The following is an 18519-nucleotide window of genomic DNA, read 5'->3' on the forward strand; positions in this document are numbered from 1 at the left end:
TGTCTTACTCAATTAAATTGTATTATATATGCCCCCTCACTCCTATATTGCTAATCGTACCTTAAATCCTATTCCTAGGTGCTGTAATGCAGTGACGCGCCGCCCGGCCGGCATTACAGCACCTAGGAATAGGATTTAAGGTACGATTAGCAATATAGGAGTGAGGGGGCATATATAATACAAGTTAATTGAATAAGACATTTAATATTAGTATACTGGGGGCGGCGGGGGGGGGGGGGGGGCGGCTGGTTGATCGAGCTGATCCGTGGATGGCACAGTTAAGGGGGGGGAGAGAGAGTCTGTGGATGCCACTGTTATGGGCTGGGGGGCTGTGGATGGCACTGTTATGGGGTGGGGGGTCTGTGGATGGCACATATATAACAGTGCCATCCACAGATCCCCCCCCTGTAACAGTGCCATCCACAGATCCCCCCCCCCCCTGTAACAGTGCCATCCACAGATCCCCCCCCCCCCCCTGTAACAGTGCCATCCACAGATCCCCCCCCCTGTAACAGTGCCATCCACAGATCCCCCCCCTGTAACAGTGCCATCCACAGATCCCCCCCCCTGTAACAGTGCCATCCACAGATCCCCCCCGTAACAGTGTCCGTCATCCACAGATCCCCCCCCGTAACAGTGTCCGTCATCCACAGATCCCCCCCCCGTAACAGTGTCCGTCATCCACAGATCCCCCCCCCGTAACAGTGTCCGTCATCCACAGATCCCCCCCCGTAACAGTGTCCGTCATCCACAGATCCCCCCCCGTAACAGTGTCCGTCATCCACAGATCCCCCCCCCGTAACAGTGTCCGTCATCCACAGATCCCCCCCCGTAACAGTGTGTCCGTCCGTCATCCACGGATCCACAGATCCCCCCCATAACAGTGTCCGTCATCCACAGATCCCCCCATAACAGTGTCTGTCATCCACAGATCCCCCCACCCCCATAACAGTGTCTGTCATCCACAGATCCCCCCCCCCATAACAGTGTCCTTCACAGATCCCCAGTAATAGTGCCACCCACAGACCACCATTAGTTCCAAACCCACCAAAAGCACACCTTTTGGTTAAAAATAATTTTTTTCTAATTTTCCTCCCCAAAAACCTAGGTGCGTCTTATGGGCCGGTGCGTCCTATAGGGCGAAAAATACGGTAACTGGATAGGGAAAGTTATAAACTAGCAGGGCATTGTTAGGGACAGTGCTGGAGCTGTGCAGAGTGCATCATGGGTTTGGTTGGATACAGCAGCAGGAAGTTCTGCATACAGGATGTAAGTAACCATATTGATTTGTATACATCGTGAAACCGGGTCAAGAGTCCAAACTGAAAACATGTGGAAAATGTATGGTAGGTAAGCAACTACATGAGCATATCTATTAAAAACCAGAGTAATCCCAGAAAACTAAGTTATCAAAGTATTCCCCATGACTTAATGTAGTGGCAGATGCTATAAATGGTATTTCATAGTTTGTTACAAATGTTCTGTGCAGCAGTTCCCCTACAACAAAACTTCCCAGTAAGATTGAGACTGATGAAGCTGTCCTTCAAAGGAGACAGAAGCAAATTGACTATGGCAAAAACACCATTGGTTACCGGCGTTATCGACAAGAAGTTCCCAGGTAAGCCTCTCTAGACCCTTGCCTAAGGCGCAAATGTTGATGGCCTTCCATGCTTAAATGGGTATTCAGGTTGGTTAGTTCCACCTGTCCACAGGATAGGGAATGAATTTCCGATTGTGAGGGTCCTACCGCTGGGACCCGTACTCTATACCCCAACAGGGAACCCGTTCTTGTGATCGGTGGGGAACCCAGCGGTAGGACCTCCACCAATCTGAGTTATCCCCTATCCTGTGACTATGCATTTCCTTACCTCTGGAGCTGATAATGTATTAGTCTGGAATGTTTTTGGTGAGTTTCTCTTCACTTTGCCCTATAATTAAACAGGAATCCTGGTAACCTTTGCCTTAACGCTGGGTTCACACCTGAGCGTTTTACAGCGCGTTCCTACACGCTGTAAAACGCACAACAGGCAAGAACCAATGATTCCCTATGGGAATGGTTCTCACCTGGGCGTTTTACAGCGCGTACGATCGCGCTGTAAAACGCCCGACGCTCAAACAAGTGCTTGAGCTTTTTTTTGGGCATTTGTCGCGCGTTCCCGCACATAGAAATTCGGGAACGCGCGACAATGTGTGAACGCCAGTCTCTGTATGCGCGATTGTAAACGCCCGTACAATCGCGCATACAGAGCGCTCGTTTCAGAACGCTCAGGTCTGAACCCAGCGTAAAGGAATCTGTCACCTGTTTGATAGTGCTCTGAGTACAGCATAAACTGGTGACAGATATGGTTTTAACATGCTAGGTCATGCTAGTTTCACACTGGCGCCAAGCATTTTTACACGTGTGTCAGCGGAAGTCTGCCCAACCCTATTCACCATAATGGGGACCAGCCGGAGATCCAGCTGCAGCGCAGAAAATGTTGGAACATCCTGCCGGGAAAACTTACCAGTATGAAACTGGCCTAAGATGCGTTTCCAGTGTAAACCAAGCTTTAGAGTTGCTGGATACATGCTGGATATTTATGAGCTCTGCCTGTCCCCGCCATGGACATCTTTCTTTCTATTACAATGATCAGCATTGATAGTGGGGACATGAGGAGAGCCAGGAGCTCATGAATTTGAGGACTTGCTGGCATGTGCTCTTTGAGTACTCGGCACTCAACTCAACCAGACTCTATCAAAACTGGGTCAGTTTCAAGAAGGTGACCCAGTGTATTGTTCAGGGTAGTGTCTCACTAGTTTATGCTGCCTTTAATTCTTTTCACTGTACATTTTGGGTTGACAAGAAGTTGTCAGGGTTGAGTGTTGCTAGCCTTTGGCATGTTATGGAAAGTGACCATGTAACTGGAGGATCACTTTAAGATGGAATTCTGCCTTAAGCCACTACTAAGGTAACTAACGGCACATAAATTGGTTTAAATCTGTATGCAGTAAGCTACCAATTGTGGTTACAGGCACCCATCTGTATAGCTTTATAACCCCATAATTATAAACTCAACTCGACGATCAATTTTCTAAATGCAGCCCCTTCCCCCATCCCAACGGTCATCTAATTGCATTGGGTTCAGCTGCAAAGTCACCCATCTATTACCAGTGGATGGTTGGCATGTCTGACACTGTATACCACAAACTCCTCCTTAGTATGCTCTACTCTTAGCCTCAAGGACACTGCTCTCTCGTGGTTTTATTCTCATCCCTCTGGTTGCTGGTTCTATGTCTAATTCCTCTTGCTGTTGTGGTTCTTTAGAGTTCAGTTCTATGGCCTTTTCTCTCTTCACAGTTCCTATCGGACAGGCAATCAGCAGATTTGGTTTTCAGTATTATCTCTATGCCGATAACACCCAACTATATACCACATAACTTCAGCAGTACTACAAAACACCACAGATCTTCTGGCAGCTGTCTCTAACATAATGTCCTCTCTCTGAAACTGAATCTCTCAAAAACGGAAGTTCTTTGCTTTCCCCCATCTACTAACCTACCTAAACCTGATTTGTTTGAGATCTTTTCTTTGCTTTCCATATTCAATTGCTTGCACACTCTTGTAATCTGCACCAAGAACACTTTCAGAATCTGCAGTTTTCTTAGAGACTGACAAATCCTATTATGTTATTTCACTGGTATCCCATCCACTACAGAATACAGTTCAAACTCCTCACCCTTAAAGCTTTCCACAGGGCTGCAGAGGGGCAGACTGGCCATAGACCTTACAGGGAATCTTCCTGGTGGGCTGATGCCCAGAGGGCCACCAAAGCCTTCCTCACTGCTGCTGGCCGGGTACATAATGGGTTCAGCGATAGTTAAAGCTGTGAAAATCAGGTACTCATGTACCTGCCCAACAACCGCACATGCCCTCCTGAATTCTACTGCTGTGGCCCGCATATCACCTGCTAAGCCCCCTGCTGCATATCCTAATCAGGGATAACTGGAGGACAACAGGAATGGTAGTTATGGATGGCTACCACAGAGACAGCGTTTGAGGCAATATATTGTGCTGCATGGTGGTATATAGTTCTGATGGGATGGTATTCTGCACTGTGGTATTGCTGACTCTGCCTACTTGTGTTACTTTACCTTCCGTCAATTTGGACTTGTTTACAACATAGGGCCACTTTTGGTGTTTTCTTTTTGTACTACTGTATTAAAAAATTAAACACAATAAAATAAACTTAAAAAATAAAATACAAATAAAAGAAAAAAGGAAGGTGCAAAATAAGTCTTTGTCCTCCAGAGGTCTTTTAAATGCCTCTTGGGGGGACATATAATGTGGCCTAAATATATTAACTAAAAATAAATTGGCTGCAGTGGTCAAATGTCAACTCGGTAAAAGACCAGCAGAGGAAACACCAGGTTGCCAGTGCTAGAGCTGCAGGGGAATTTAAAGTGGTTGTGCATTGTCTTATCTTGCCCATTACTAAGGCGAGATGAGACACAGTCCCAACCACCAGCTGGCTGGGAAATAGTGGTGCTCATCAGCGCTCATTTTCCTAGTCTGGTGGTTGGAGCGATCTCATCTTGCCTTAGTAACAGTGAGATGGGACAACCCCGTTAATATTGATGACCTATGCTCAGGATAGATCATCAATGTTAGATCGGCAGGTTTCTGACTCCCAGCACCCAGTACTGATGAGCTGCTTGAAGGGGTCACAGCACTTGTTTGAGCTGCAACCTGTTCACTGTTTAACTGTATGCCATCTAGCTTGTAGCAGTGGTGCAGTGTAATTACAACTGCTTGTTCCATATGCTTAAATAGGACTGACCAGTTGTAATTACACTGCACTGCAGCTGCAAAGGAGACTATGCACAGAGGAAGTAGCGCTCGCACGGGTGCAACTACCGCCTCAAACAGCTGATTGGCGGTCCGACTCTGTACCCATCTCCAATCTAATATTGACCTATCCCAAGGATAGCCCATCAATATTAAAGGCTATGTACACCTTTGGGGGTAAATTTTTATGATTTTTTTCAGTTATTTTATGCTAAATCCATTTTATCAATTGGTCTTTAGTGAAAATATTGAGCTGTTCTGTCAGTTAACTTTTTCTAGCTGTGTAAATCATACTTTTAGAAGTCCTAAACACTTAAGAATGTGGCTTTATCAGTAAGATAAAATTGGGTCAAAATTCAGATCCTGCTACTAGATAATCTAAATGCTGCACAAAGACAGTGGTTCAAAATCTTTAATAAAGACAAAAAAAAAAAATTGTAGCTCAAAAAGCGTACAATTCAATAATAAAGTGTACATGGCATTTAAGCCTCTGCACAACTCCTTCAATAGGTAAATTATGGTTATTGTAGCAGACAACACCTAAACACCTAAATTGAAGAAAATGCTGCTAGGAAGGATATCATGTGACCTGCATTTCTACATTTCCATGGTCTTTCAGCTAACATTGGCGTTAGCACTTTTCCCACAAAAAAATGTATAGCATCAAATGCCATTAATATCAGTTCAGTTTAGGTCCAACGCACTGCATCCTCTGTGTTTAACTGCAGGCTACTCCCTTATAATTGTTCACTTGAATGGGACTAAAGGGGTCTACATTGCACGATGATGCAGCCAATTGTAAGGAAACGTTCCTTCCCGACAGTCTGCTGCTTGTTCAGTGAAGGAAACTGCTGCATTTACATGTAACTATCTCCTTCACTGTACGAGGACGAGGGGTTGATATTGGGATCTCTTGTCCCCATACAGAATCATTGTTTCCATTTCATCCACCATGATGGCTACAGAGTAGATTGACCCCTTGACCTCTGTAGGGGCAGGAAATACAGAGAGAGAAGCCCCCACCCACTCTCACCCTCAGTGGTTTTTCCTGTCCCTATGGGGCAAGCTGCACAGAGAAGACTCCTGCGGGAGTTGAAGAATTTTCTTCATTTTTTTTTTTAACTAAAAGATTGGCTTACCAATCTCCTCCTCAGCCCTCCCGCAGCTTATGCCAAAGCTGGGCTGGGGAGGTTGGCATGGATCTCGTCTCTAACAGCAGGAGACCTGATTTCACTGAGGCTTGTAAGGTCTTCCTTCCTTATTGTGTGGAAGCAGACCAGTGGGTGCGGGGACGCTGAACGCCGCATGGGGCATTGCTCAAGGCAACACTGTAATCCTGGCTATTTCCGGAAGGGGCGAAGCTTGATGGGGCACGTGTCATCACGCTGGGTTGGGCTCCTGAGGCAAACCCTGTCAGACGCGGAGCTTCAAAACAGCACAGCAGCGCACCGTCTCCTGTCTGCAGTGACTGTCAGCTCCGGAGGCTCCTGGGACCCGTGGTGAATGTGCAGACCCACCTTTTGTAACTCCATCCATGAGTCTCCCAGGGGGAAACCTGCATCTTTGTCTGTAAATGTTTTCTTCCTGATTGGGGGTTGCTCTTTTACCTAGGTTAAGGAAATGAAAGCAAAAACAACGTATACCAAATGCGTTAATTGCTAAAAAAAAATTACCTGAGAGATAAAAGAAGAAACTCAGCAAAAATTGCGTTGGCGACCTTTTGAAGGAAGAGCAACTATCATGACTGAAATTAAAACAATGATTCAGGATGAAATCAGATCCTCATTGGCCTCTTGGCCCCCCCATTCCTCAAAAAGCACCTCCTACTAAAAAGCCAAGGTTATCCGTTCCATCCTCCTCAGATTCTGAGGACATGGAGGAAGGGGTGTCAGCGATCAAACACAATCTTGATGATCAGTTGTCGGATGATGAAGAAAAAAAAAACTTCTTTTTTTCCTCCTGAAGATATGGATGAACTCTTTAAAGCTTTAAAGGGAAACCATGGATATCGAAAACGTCCAGAAAACAAGATCTGTACAGGACGAAATGTTTGTGGGATTAAGCACAAAAATGCTACAGTCTTTCCCATTAATGAAAATATAAAAAGATTATCATTGGTCGGATCCTGAAAAAAGACTGGGGGTTTCTAGAGAATTCAGAAAGAGGCCACTCTTTGACCCTGCCGAATGAAGAATTTTCAACGATACTCCTAAAATCGATGTTCAGGTGGCAAAAGTAGTAAAGACTTCCCTGCCATTTGAAGACTCATCCCAGTTGCGTGACCTATGGAACAGGAAGTGGATTCCCTTCTAAGGAAATGTTGGGAAGCTTCCATGTTTGGGGTGAAAACTAATATTGCAGCTACCTCATTGGCTAGAGCCATGTATTTCTGGCTTAATGAACTGGAATGTCATATAAAAAATAAAAACCCCTGAGAAGAAATCCTTCAGTCTATTCCCTTCTTAAAATCCACCACTGCATTTCTAGCAGATGCTTCAGCTGATTTGGTTAGAATTGCTGCCAAAGACTCTGCCTTCTCAAACTCTGCCAGGCGCGCACTTTGGATGAAATCCTGGGGGGAGGTGATAAAATCTCAATCTAAACTTTGCTCCATAGCATTCTCAGGGGAATATGTTTTTGGACCGGTACTTGTTAAAACACTAGCAAAAGCCACTGACAAAAAGAACAAAAAAGGAATTTTTTTTGCCCCTTCAGTCAGCAATCTAGGCCATATAGAGGCAAAGGAAAGACTGGTTGCTGGAGTTACCAGAAAGGGGACAAAGGCAGAGTCTTCCTCCTCAACCCCCAAAATAAATCAAGTGAAAAGCAATGACTCCAGAGTAGGGGGAGGCTAAAAAATTTCTTAACCCAGTGGGAAGCCACAACATCAAACCCTTGGGCGCTAGAATTTTTTTTAAAAAAAAGATACAAAATAGAATTTACCTCTACCCCACTAAAAAGGTTCCAAATAACATCCCACGATCCCAATACCCTTTCTGGCATGGTATACTAGAATTAAAAGCATCAGGAATAATAAAACAGGTCCCGATGCCAGAGGAAAAACAAGGTTTTTACGCAAGACTATTTAGTTAAAAAAATGTATGGCTCCTCCAGAACCATCATAAACCTAAAATATCTAAACAAGACTGTAGTGTACAAAAAATTCTAAATGGAATACATCTCCTCCATCGTCCCTTTAATAAAAAAAAGGGGGCATGTATGTCGTCCATAGATCTCAAGGATGCATACGATCACGTCCCTATACATCAAAACTCGCAAAGATATAATCTTTTTGCATTACAGAGTCCAGATCACAAAATTCATCATTTTCAGTTCTGCGCCCTTCCATTTGGCATTTCATCCGCACCAAGGTTCTTTACGAAACTCGTAGTGGAAATGTTGCCCTCCCCCAGAAAAAAGGGACTAGTAATTTTTCTATACCTAGGCTATTTCCTTCTACTGGGAAATTCTGAAGCAGAAACTGTCACAAACACGCAAACCTTCTTGCAGAAAGTTTACAGCTTGGATTGGCTGATAAATATAAAAGAAAAACTTCTCTAAGTCAGTCATCAAACAGGAAATTTCTTGGGGTGATACTAGACTCAGTAGCCCAAAGGACATCACTACCTCGGGCAAAAATAAAAGCCATTATAGAGAAAATTGGAAAATTCCAAACTCCAAAACAGCACCTCCATCAGGAACGCCATGAGCATCATGGGTCTCATGACCTTCTGCATAACAGCAGTTGCCTGGAGCCAAGCCCACACCAGGACCATACAATCCTGGATATTGAGCAATTGGAACAAACCTCAGTCACCCTTGGACATAATAATCACCCTGCAAATAAAAATAGATTTAAATTGGTAGAAGATGGAAACCAATCTAACCAGGGGGGTTATCTAGCAAAAAGAGCCAGGAATACAAGTGGTAACAGACGCAGGCGCAACGGGATGGGGTGAAATGGTGGCCTCCTCAAGCTGTCAAGGGAAGTGGCTGGAACGGATAAAAAAAATTAGTAATCAAACTGAGTGCTCTGGGAGGCTCTAAAATTAAATCGGAATCTATTAAGCGAAAAACACCTAAAAAATATTCTGACAATACAACAGCAGTTGCTTACCTGAAGCATCAAGGAGGCACAAGGTCCCAAAAATTAAGATCCTTAAGAAAAATATTTTCTTGGGCAGAAAAATGTTTTATCACAGCCATTCACTTGAAAGGATCGGAAAATACGGAGGCAGATTTTCTAAGCAGACAAACTCTAGACCCAGGGGAATGGTTCTTAAATCCAGACATATTTCAAAAATTCATAAACAGGTAGGGCCAACCTCAAATACACTTATTCGCCTCAAAAACAAATGCAAAGTTCAACCGGTTTTGCTCCCTGAATCCCAGGTAAAATCCATGGGCAGTGGATGCCTTCTCAGTAAAATGGAACTGGAATCTAGCATATGCGTCGTTCCCCCCCCCCCGCCCCCCCCCCCAATGGGCATTAATCCCCAAGTTTCTGCAGAAAATTCTCAGACCCAGTTACAGTGATACTAATAATCCCATATTGGCCCAAGAGAACCTGGTTTCCCATCCTGAAAAACTTATCCTTGGAAGATCCATGGCTGATTCCTTTCCAGAGTCTCACAGGGGCCAATCTTGCATCAACACCCGGGTTTCTTCAAGCTATCTGCCTGGATCCTGAAAGCGAGATCCTAAGGAGCAAGTGTCACAAACATACCTGTACGCAGACTGATACTGCACGTGACAAAGGGTGTCTTCCGGTTAACCCTTCATAGATACAATTCGGTATACTGCCACCATGTGTTTTAACGGCACACAGACTACCGGTCACTCACCCTCACGCAGAGCAGGGAATGAACCAGGTACCACTTGCTGACCAATCGCAATTGTTCAGCCAAGCAACAATCAAAATTACCTTTCTCACACACAATGGTAACGTTACTCTCTTCAGAGATGGGATTTGTTAATTCCTTTGCTTAGAACACGAAAGACATGGCAAATAAGATTGCAATCTTTTAATAAAAGTTAAATGGAAAAACTGTGCATATATACATTTACAGAAAAAGGACTATTCTAAATAATAATAATTTAATAGTAATTCATGACAGTTAAAATAAAAAAGCTAAGGGATGAAAGGTATACTTGGGTTCCTCTGTTTCAGTCCTTGAAGCCGTTGTGCAATCCGATTGGTATAATATCAGTGGACCCTGAGCACTAACATTCAGAATGCGATACAAATCCAGGTGTTAAGGCAAGGCAGGGTTGCCATACAATGCCCTGACAGCATCTTATAACAGTTCTAAAACAGGAGGTGCCAGCAATTCTGCCCACCAATGGTACGAATGTGTGGGCAGGATCGAGAAGGTGTCAGCAAGGTTTATGACCCAGCTAAGGTCAGCCCAGAACGTCCTTATTCTGTCTGAGCCCACAGTTCTGTGGAACCACTAAATACAGCTATGACATTTAGGTATTAATGACCCTTATGATTTTACAAGTCTAACAAGACCAAACTTGCCTCTGCTGGGGATTCTGGTTCGCCAGGACTGCTTAAAGCTGGCTTTTCAGCCTTCCAAGGGCACAAGAACATACTGTTTTATAGCTCTGTGATCGCATTGGTCCACGGAGGTTGAATCAGGCCTTAGCCAGTGCAGAATATGCCTACAACCAGATATATGAAAAATGACTACCTTTGAGTCCCTCAACAGTTTAATAGGTTGCTTTCCCAGATCTCTCTGGTTCCCTGCTGTGACTGTAGTGATGTCTGGCTGTTATCCCAGGATCCAGTATTTTACAATGAGCCTCGGCAGGGGTGCTTTTGAAGCTCCCATCCTTATCTTTATGATGGGGAAGTGTCATTTTAAATTACTAGGACACAGCTCCAAGCAAGGGAATATTTCTCTTTTAAAGCAGAATAGTGGGCCAGTATGCCTGTGTGTGTATTTTTTAAAAAGGGGACTCTACTTGGGGTACCCTCGTCACAGCACGGGCCTCTCAAATTTAGTAATCAGTACCCTAAAAGCCAGCAGGAAAAAAGTTACGGATGCCATTATCTAAAAATCTGGAAAAAATGTTGCTCATGGCTGGGAAGAGTTTACCAATTAGATCTTCTCCTTCCATACAAAGACTTAGGCCTAGTACCTTGAAGGTACAAATATCAGCCCTGGGGGCTTTCTACGATACTAACCTACCAAACCATAGATGGGTTTGAAGATTTATTAAAGGCGCTTCTAGACTCAGACCTTCCTTTAAAGCTTAACACAACTCCACGGGACCAAAATTTAGTCCTTAATGGGTTAACAAATTCTCCTTTTTCCCCAGTAACAGAAATTTCCCTAAAACATCTTTCAAGACTGCTTTTCTAATAGCAATTACATCTGTAAGACTCATAGAAGAAATCCAGGCTGTCATGTAAAGAACAATATTTATCAATTTTTCCTGATAAAATTGTATTGAGACTAAATCAGTTTTCTCCCGAAGGTAGTTTCTAATTTCCATAGGTACCAGGAAATTATTTTACCTTCCTTCTGCAGTGATACAAAAAAATGAAGAAAAATTGCATCTTCTAGATGTAAGGGAGACAATTATCCAGTACCTAAGTTATAGCACCCTTTAGGAAGGATAATAATCTGTTAACTCAGTTTTCGGGGGAAAATAAAGGGGAAAAAACTTTCCAAGACATCCGTAGGGCATTTGATAAAAACTATTTTCTGCTATAACTTATTAGGTCAGGCATGTCCTTTAGGGATTAAGGCACATTCTACTAGAGCTATATCCTCCTCTTGGGCACAAAGAGCTGGGGTATCTCTCTATCAAATATGCAAGGCTGTAACCTGGTCTAGCATACTTTCACTACACACTATTGCCTGAACTTTTCTGCTGCAGCGGATTTGGCATTTTGGCCAAAGAGTGTTGCAAGCAGTTGCGGGCCCCCCCCCCCCCCCTTACTTAGTAATCTGTTAGTTCTCATCCGTAGTCGTCATGGTGGCCAAAATTGAAAAACCACTATTAGACTTACCGGTAATTCTGTTTCCTTGAATCCACCATGACTGCTCATATATTCCCTCACATAAGTTTAGTATATATTATGAGGATAATACAAAATACATATAAAATTATTTTAAAAAATATAGGCAAGAAAAAGTATGTGAATCCTTTTGAATGATATGGATTTCTGCACAAATTGGTCATAAAATGTGATCTGATCTTCATCTAAGTCACAACAATAGACACTCAGTCTGCTTAAACTAATAAAACACAAATAAATGTTACCATGTTTTTATTGAACACAATATGTAAACATTCACAGTGCAGGTGGAAAAAGTATGTGAACCCTTGGATTTATTAACTGGTTGAAGTTATTGCTGCCAAAGGAGGTTCAACCAGTTATTAAATCCAAACGTTTCCAGTAGTTGCAGATCAGACGTGCACAACGGTCAGGAGCAATTCTTGACCATTCCTCTTTTACAGAACTGTTTCTGTTCAGCAATATTTTTGGGATGTCTGGTGTGAATCGCTTTCTTGAGGTCATGCCACAGCATCTCAATCGGGTTGAGGTCAGGACTCTGACTGGGCCACTCCAAAAGGTGTATTTTCTTCTGTTTTAAGCCATTCTGTTGATTTACTTCTATGCTTTGGGTCGTTGTCCTGTTGCAACACCCATCTTCTGTTGAGCTTCAGCTGGTGGACAGATGGTCTTAAGTTCTCCTGCAAAATGTCTTGATAAACTTGGGAATTCATTTTTCCTTCGATGATGGCAATCTGTCCAGGCCCTGATGCAGCAAAGCAGCCCCAAACCATGATGCCCCCACCACCATACTTCACAGTTGGGATGAGGTTTTGATGTTGGTGTGCTGTGCCTCTTTTTCGCCACACATAGTGTGTGTTTCTTACAACTCAACTTTGGTTTCATCTGTCCACAGAATATTTTGCCAGTACTGCTGTGGAACATCCAGTTGCTCTTGTGCAAACTGGAAACGTGCAGTAATGTTTTTTTATTTATTTTTTCCTTTGGACAGCAGTGGCGTCCTCTGTGGTATACTCCCATGAAATCCATTCTTGTTTAGTGTTTTACGTATCGTAGATTCGCTAACAGGGATGTTTGTAAGTCTTTAGCTGACACTCTAGGATTCTTCGTCACCTCATTGAGCAGTCTGCGCTGTGCTCTTGCAGTCATCTTTACAGGACTGCCACTCCTAGGGAGAGTAGCACCAGTGCTGAACTTTCTCTACTGGACTGATGAACAGCAAGGCTTTTGGAGATACTTTTATAACCCTTTCCCTTATACAAGTCAACAATTCTTAATCGTAGGTCTTCTGAGAGCTCTTTTGTGCGAGGCATCATTCACATCAGGCAATCCTTCTTGTGAAAATGAAACCCAGAACTGGTGGGGATGTGTGTGTTTATTTTTTTTATTTTTATTTATATTTTTATAGGGCAGGGCAGCTGTAACAAACACCTCCAATTTCATCTCATTGATTGGACTCCAGTTTGCTGACACCTCACTCCAATTAGCTCTTGGAGATGTCATTAGTCTAGGGGTTCACATACTTTTTCCACCTGCACTGTGAATGTTTACATGGTGTTCAATAAAAACATGGTAACATTTAATTCTGTTATTAGTTTAAGCAGACTGTGATTGTCTATTGTGACTCAGATGAAGATCAGATCACATTTTATGACCAATTTGTGCAGAAATCCATATCATTCCAAAGGGTTCACATACATTTTCTTGCAACTGTGTGTATAAAATATATGTATATGTGTGTGTGTATGTGTATATATATATATATATATATATATATATATATATATATATATATATATATATATAATCGCCCGACAAACGAGTGTTGCTCATTCATCAGGTGATGGACAGATTGTTGGGAATGAGCGTTCTCAGGAACAGTCGTTCCTGATAATCCACCTTAAAATGTATTAGACTGCACTACTGCTATAATCTAGACCATGGATCAGCAAGAATATGCTTCATTCACTTCTGTGAAAGTTCTGAGAATGAGTATGCATGCTGGGTGTTGTAGTCTGACAATACCTGGAGTGCTGGAGGTTGCTGACCCCTGAATTAGACAGTGTGCAGGTTTGAAGTGCCAGGACCCCTTCAAACAGGTGATCAACAGGAGTGCAGGGAGTTAGACTCCCACCAATCAGCGTTTGATAATCCTGAGGAGAAGTCATTAATATCATTACAGCACACAAACTAAGCTTGCTTTTCAGGGGATTCAAAAATATCAGAATATCCATAGATGCTAACTGAAAGCATTCACTAATTTCTTAGATCTGAAAGAATACCAGAAATTCACCCTCGCAGCCCCAACAAATATAGGAAATACAGTCGGCGGTCTTGGGATATGCAGATTAAAATCTGGAGGCGTGCACTTCATGCATGGGATCCTCCTGCGGAGGTCACATTTCAGTAAGTATGAGATGCTGGCAATCTATTATTCATTTACTGTAAATACTGCTAAGGGCACATGGGGTGGGCGCACCCTAAAATAAACCTTGCTGCAATCTCGAACCAGTTCGAAGTATTAAAGGGAATGTACAGTGCTACAATAAATATGACCTGCCCCCTGGATAGGTCATCAATATCAGATCAGCAGGGGTCTGACTCCCAGCACCTCCGCCAATCAGCTCTTTGAAGCAGTATCTGCACTTCTGCTTCCATTTCAAAATTTCGACTCCTTTGTGGAGACAACTTGAATGGGACAAGCCGTTGTAATTACACTGAGATGGACCCCCAGCGATCCTGAGGATAGGCCATCAATATTGTAGCACTGCACAACTCCTTTAACTTTCATAACCTAATTTACGAATTGCTATTGGAGATGGGTATATAGCTGTACTTATTGAGTTTAGTTATTAATAATGGTAATGGCATCTGTCCTACAGGAAAGAAAATTACTATGATCCAACACACAGTATGCTTAATCCTTGGTTAGATGGTATAGAGTCCCTTCAAGGTTTAGAAGCTGATCTGTTTGACCTACAGGTAGGTTTGATTTTTAGATCTGTTTTTTGTGTGTGTGTGGGGGGGGGGGGGGGTGTTATGATTTATTTTTTTTTGGTTACTGGCGTCAACATTACATGCCTGAAACTCCTAATGGTTTTTGTATGACAAATTTGCTCAATGGGACTTCTATTTGAAGAACTTAGTGTAACTATTTCGGTTTATTTTTGTGTAGGGAACAGGGATGTTAAAACATTTTTTATATACTTTATGGAATATACAAAGCATTAGGGAAAGATGCTTCGTTCTACTAGAAAACAGGGTGTAAAGAGTCTTAAAGGGCTTGTCCGGGCTTTTTAATATTGATGACCTATCCTCAGGATAGGTCATCAAAATCAGATCAGCGGGGGTCCGACACCTGGCACCCCCGCTGGTCAGCTGTATGAGGAGACGGCATGTGCCGTCTCGTATCTCTTCCTGCTGCTATGTCTATGGCAAAGCAGCAGCAGGAAGGGAGACTGCACCTCTGCCAATCTGATATGGATGACCTATCTGAAGGATAGTACATTGGAGCAGCTGGGAACAGGCGAGTATGAATCTTTCAGGAGGCAATGCAAGCTAGAGGTCTTCCCTTGAATTGTTAAAGGGGTTGGCTCTTCCCTACTTACACTGGAAATAGTTTGTCCCCAATGTAAATGAATGGAGGCTGCTGATGGATGGTACCCTTCATCAGTGTCCATTTTCGGAGCTCCGCACCAGGAAGCAGATGAGCGGAACTGGTCATATTGAACCATAGGTCATCAATGACATAGGTTTAATGCCTATTATCTGGAGTTATGTGCTCTTCCCAGCACATGTGCAGTTAATATGTAGTGGCCAAAGTCTTAAATTTTCCTGGAAAATGAAGAAGAAAAAAATTTGGGAGGGGAGAATAAATTTGCCCCTTTCACTTTACACTTTCTCACCTGGTATTGCCTCCTTTTAGTCGCACCCTTTACAGGTTTGTCTACAAGTGTTCTTGCACCCCCTCCAACAATCCCCTTAGATTTTTCTGCTGTTAGGCTACAGTCACACAACCGTATTTTCAGTCTGTGCCTGATCATCATTTCTATGGGGCTGTAAAAAATAGACGGCACACGGATGTCATCTGCAATGTGTGAATTTCACTTTTCAATTATAGGGTGAGCTCTGAGGAAATCCACATCAAACCTGCACCAAAAATGCATAGAAAGATTTCTTGTGGACTTTCTGCACACAAATCTGCACCATGTGCAGGTACCCTTAAGGTGACTTCAGTCCTTTTTGTTTTCTGTTCATTTTGAACCCACTGCTGCTTTAAAATAAAAACACCTGAGCAACACTGGTTCAGCCAGTGACCTGTTTGGAGGATACCTCCATAAAGGGTATCTAAGCATTGCAAAAAAAAAAATTTGGTCTAGTTGTAAGCCAATAAAGACAACTTCTTTCCATATGATATGAGGTAATATAAGTTCAGAAGAGACATGGAAGCCTATGAATACCCAATGATGGCTGAATTCAGCTTGTACTGTAATACCACCAATCCAACCAATTTATTAAGAACAGAATGTCTCAATTTTATCACATCTTTGGCCATCTGTGCCCTAGAACTGAAATCTATTCTGGCACATATATAGTGAATTTGGCTACCCACACCTTGCCCACTTTGTGGAAAAAGCAAGAGTTGCAAATTCTGCTGCTAAACAGTGCTTGCAATAAAACTGATGTGGCGCTATGGTAGCTGACACTCCTCTTTATATGATTTTAATGACTATCAAATATGTCTAAATGTTAGAAAATTAAAATAAGCACACCGTTATATAATGTTACAAGACCTAAAAATGGTTTGATGTGGTTATGATGTAGCTTTAGATGTGGGCCTTTGAGACTTTAATGTAATAGGGTTTTGTTTCCTCAAGATTTCAGATGTGTATAATATGGGCTATCCTCCTGAAGAAGCATCTCCGAGTTACTACGACTGGTTACAGCACTATGACTATACAGAACCTCATGGTCATCCCTACTGGATTGGTCAATAGTTATTTCTGAAGGAGACGCAATCGCTCTGTTCACCTTGCACTGCTTGGATTACAGCTTGATTGGTTTGCGCACAAATTAGTGGACAAAATCCTTTGTTTTTACCACAGTCATACATTAATGAAGTATCCGTTTAACACAAACTTGGTGTACCCTTCAGCCTAATTTCATTCTGATTTATGCATGTATTTGTATGTTGTATCACGTTTCCATTAATCTCTCTTGGGAAATATTATTATTTATTATTATTATTCTACTATTTGGTAGCATGAGATATTACCACAGTTTGTACCACCGCATTTGTAAGTCACTTATGTAATACTTATGTAATTATTCTGTTCTAGGAAATTGTATATTTTGTATTATGACCCTACAACTATGGTATAGTATACACTAAGTTGGTGGTGACATGATTGCAGAAGCTGTATCTAGTTTCTGCCTTTTTTAAATATGAATCACGCACTTATTATCCATATCTATTGACAAGAGGCAATGTTGTAGATTTTTTATTTTATTTTCTTAATTTTGTGCGCTAACATATAGATATTTATGTGCAGGTGAATTTGGCTACTCTGTGGGATTGTCGTTTGGCTTTCTAGCAGATGTACTCCTGAAAATAAAAGCCATAGTTTTGTATGTCTGTGCTTGCAGACATCAGTGACCAGTGGTTGTATATGATCCCTAGGACATACAGCTTCTAAATCATATGGATTGCAAAAGTGTTACACATGGCTGTTCAGTCTTGGTAGTCCTTGATTTGACTAGTGTATTGATGTGCCTTCTGAATTAATTTGGTCAGTGTAACTGGCAGTGCCTTTATCCCCTCTCCCTATCGAAAGCACATGCACTTAGAGCTCAACCTGCTGCCCTCCAGCTGTTGTAAAACTACAACTCCCACAATGCCCTGCTGTAGGTTGTTAGCTGTAGGCCAGGCATGTCCAAACTGCGGCCCTCCAGCTGTTGCAAAACTACAACTCCCAGCATGCCTGGATAGCTTACAGCTATTAGGGCATGCTGGGAGTTGTAGTTTTGCAACAGCTGGAGGGCCACAGTTTGGACATGCCTGCTGTAGGCTGTTTGGGAATGCTGGGAGTTGTAGTTTTGCAACAGCTGGAGGGCTGCAGGTTGAGCCAAATGTTTTTTTTTTTTTTTTTTTTTTTTTTTTAGCCAACACGTATCCTATAGCGGTATTTCAGTTATAAGAAGCTATCCACAGGATAGAGGATAACTATTAGATCAATGGAATTGCACCCGATGGGACTCTCAAAAATAGATGGCGCATGTGCTATGCTGCTCCATTCATTCTCTATGGGTCAGCTAGAGATGCCAAAGTACATCACTCAATTTCTGCAGTCCCACAGAGCTGATTGGAGCAGCAGTGTGCATGCAAAACCTGCTGCTCTGTTTTTGGGTGTCTGCAGGGAACAGGTCGCCATTCTCCATCAGTGAGGGTCCCAGCGATTGGCCCTGAACCAATCTAATACTTCTATCCTGTGGATGGGAGCTAACATGATATACCCCTTTAATGTTACTCACACTAGGAGGAGCATGCTTGGGAGGACAACTATTTATATTTTGTCTGAAGGCAGCAGTAGTCATTAGATCAGAAGCTCTCTGTATCCAGAAGAATGTTGGTTTACACAGATTATGCTTTCTCCAGACCAAG

The 18519-nt window shown here is 42.7% G+C and overlaps 1 protein-coding gene across 1 annotated transcript in view; it reads left to right on the forward strand.

Annotated features, from left to right (window-relative positions):
* LOC122925886 (oocyte-specific histone RNA stem-loop-binding protein 2-like) overlaps positions 1-17082 on the forward strand; it is a 65138-nt gene extending 48056 nt beyond the window's left edge. The window contains exons 4-7 of the mRNA XM_044277232.1: positions 1490-1618; positions 14127-14264; positions 14741-14840; positions 16736-17082. Coding sequence (XP_044133167.1) covers positions 1490-1618; positions 14127-14264; positions 14741-14840; positions 16736-16855 — 487 coding nt within the window. The 3' untranslated portion in view covers positions 16856-17082. The remainder of the gene's footprint in view (positions 1-1489; positions 1619-14126; positions 14265-14740; positions 14841-16735) is intronic.
* Positions 17083-18519: the final 1437 nt, after the last annotated feature.

The sequence above is a fragment of the Bufo gargarizans genome, chromosome 2 (assembly GCF_014858855.1).
Source record: "Bufo gargarizans isolate SCDJY-AF-19 chromosome 2, ASM1485885v1, whole genome shotgun sequence".
NCBI classification, from domain to species: Eukaryota; Metazoa; Chordata; class Amphibia; order Anura; family Bufonidae; genus Bufo; species Bufo gargarizans.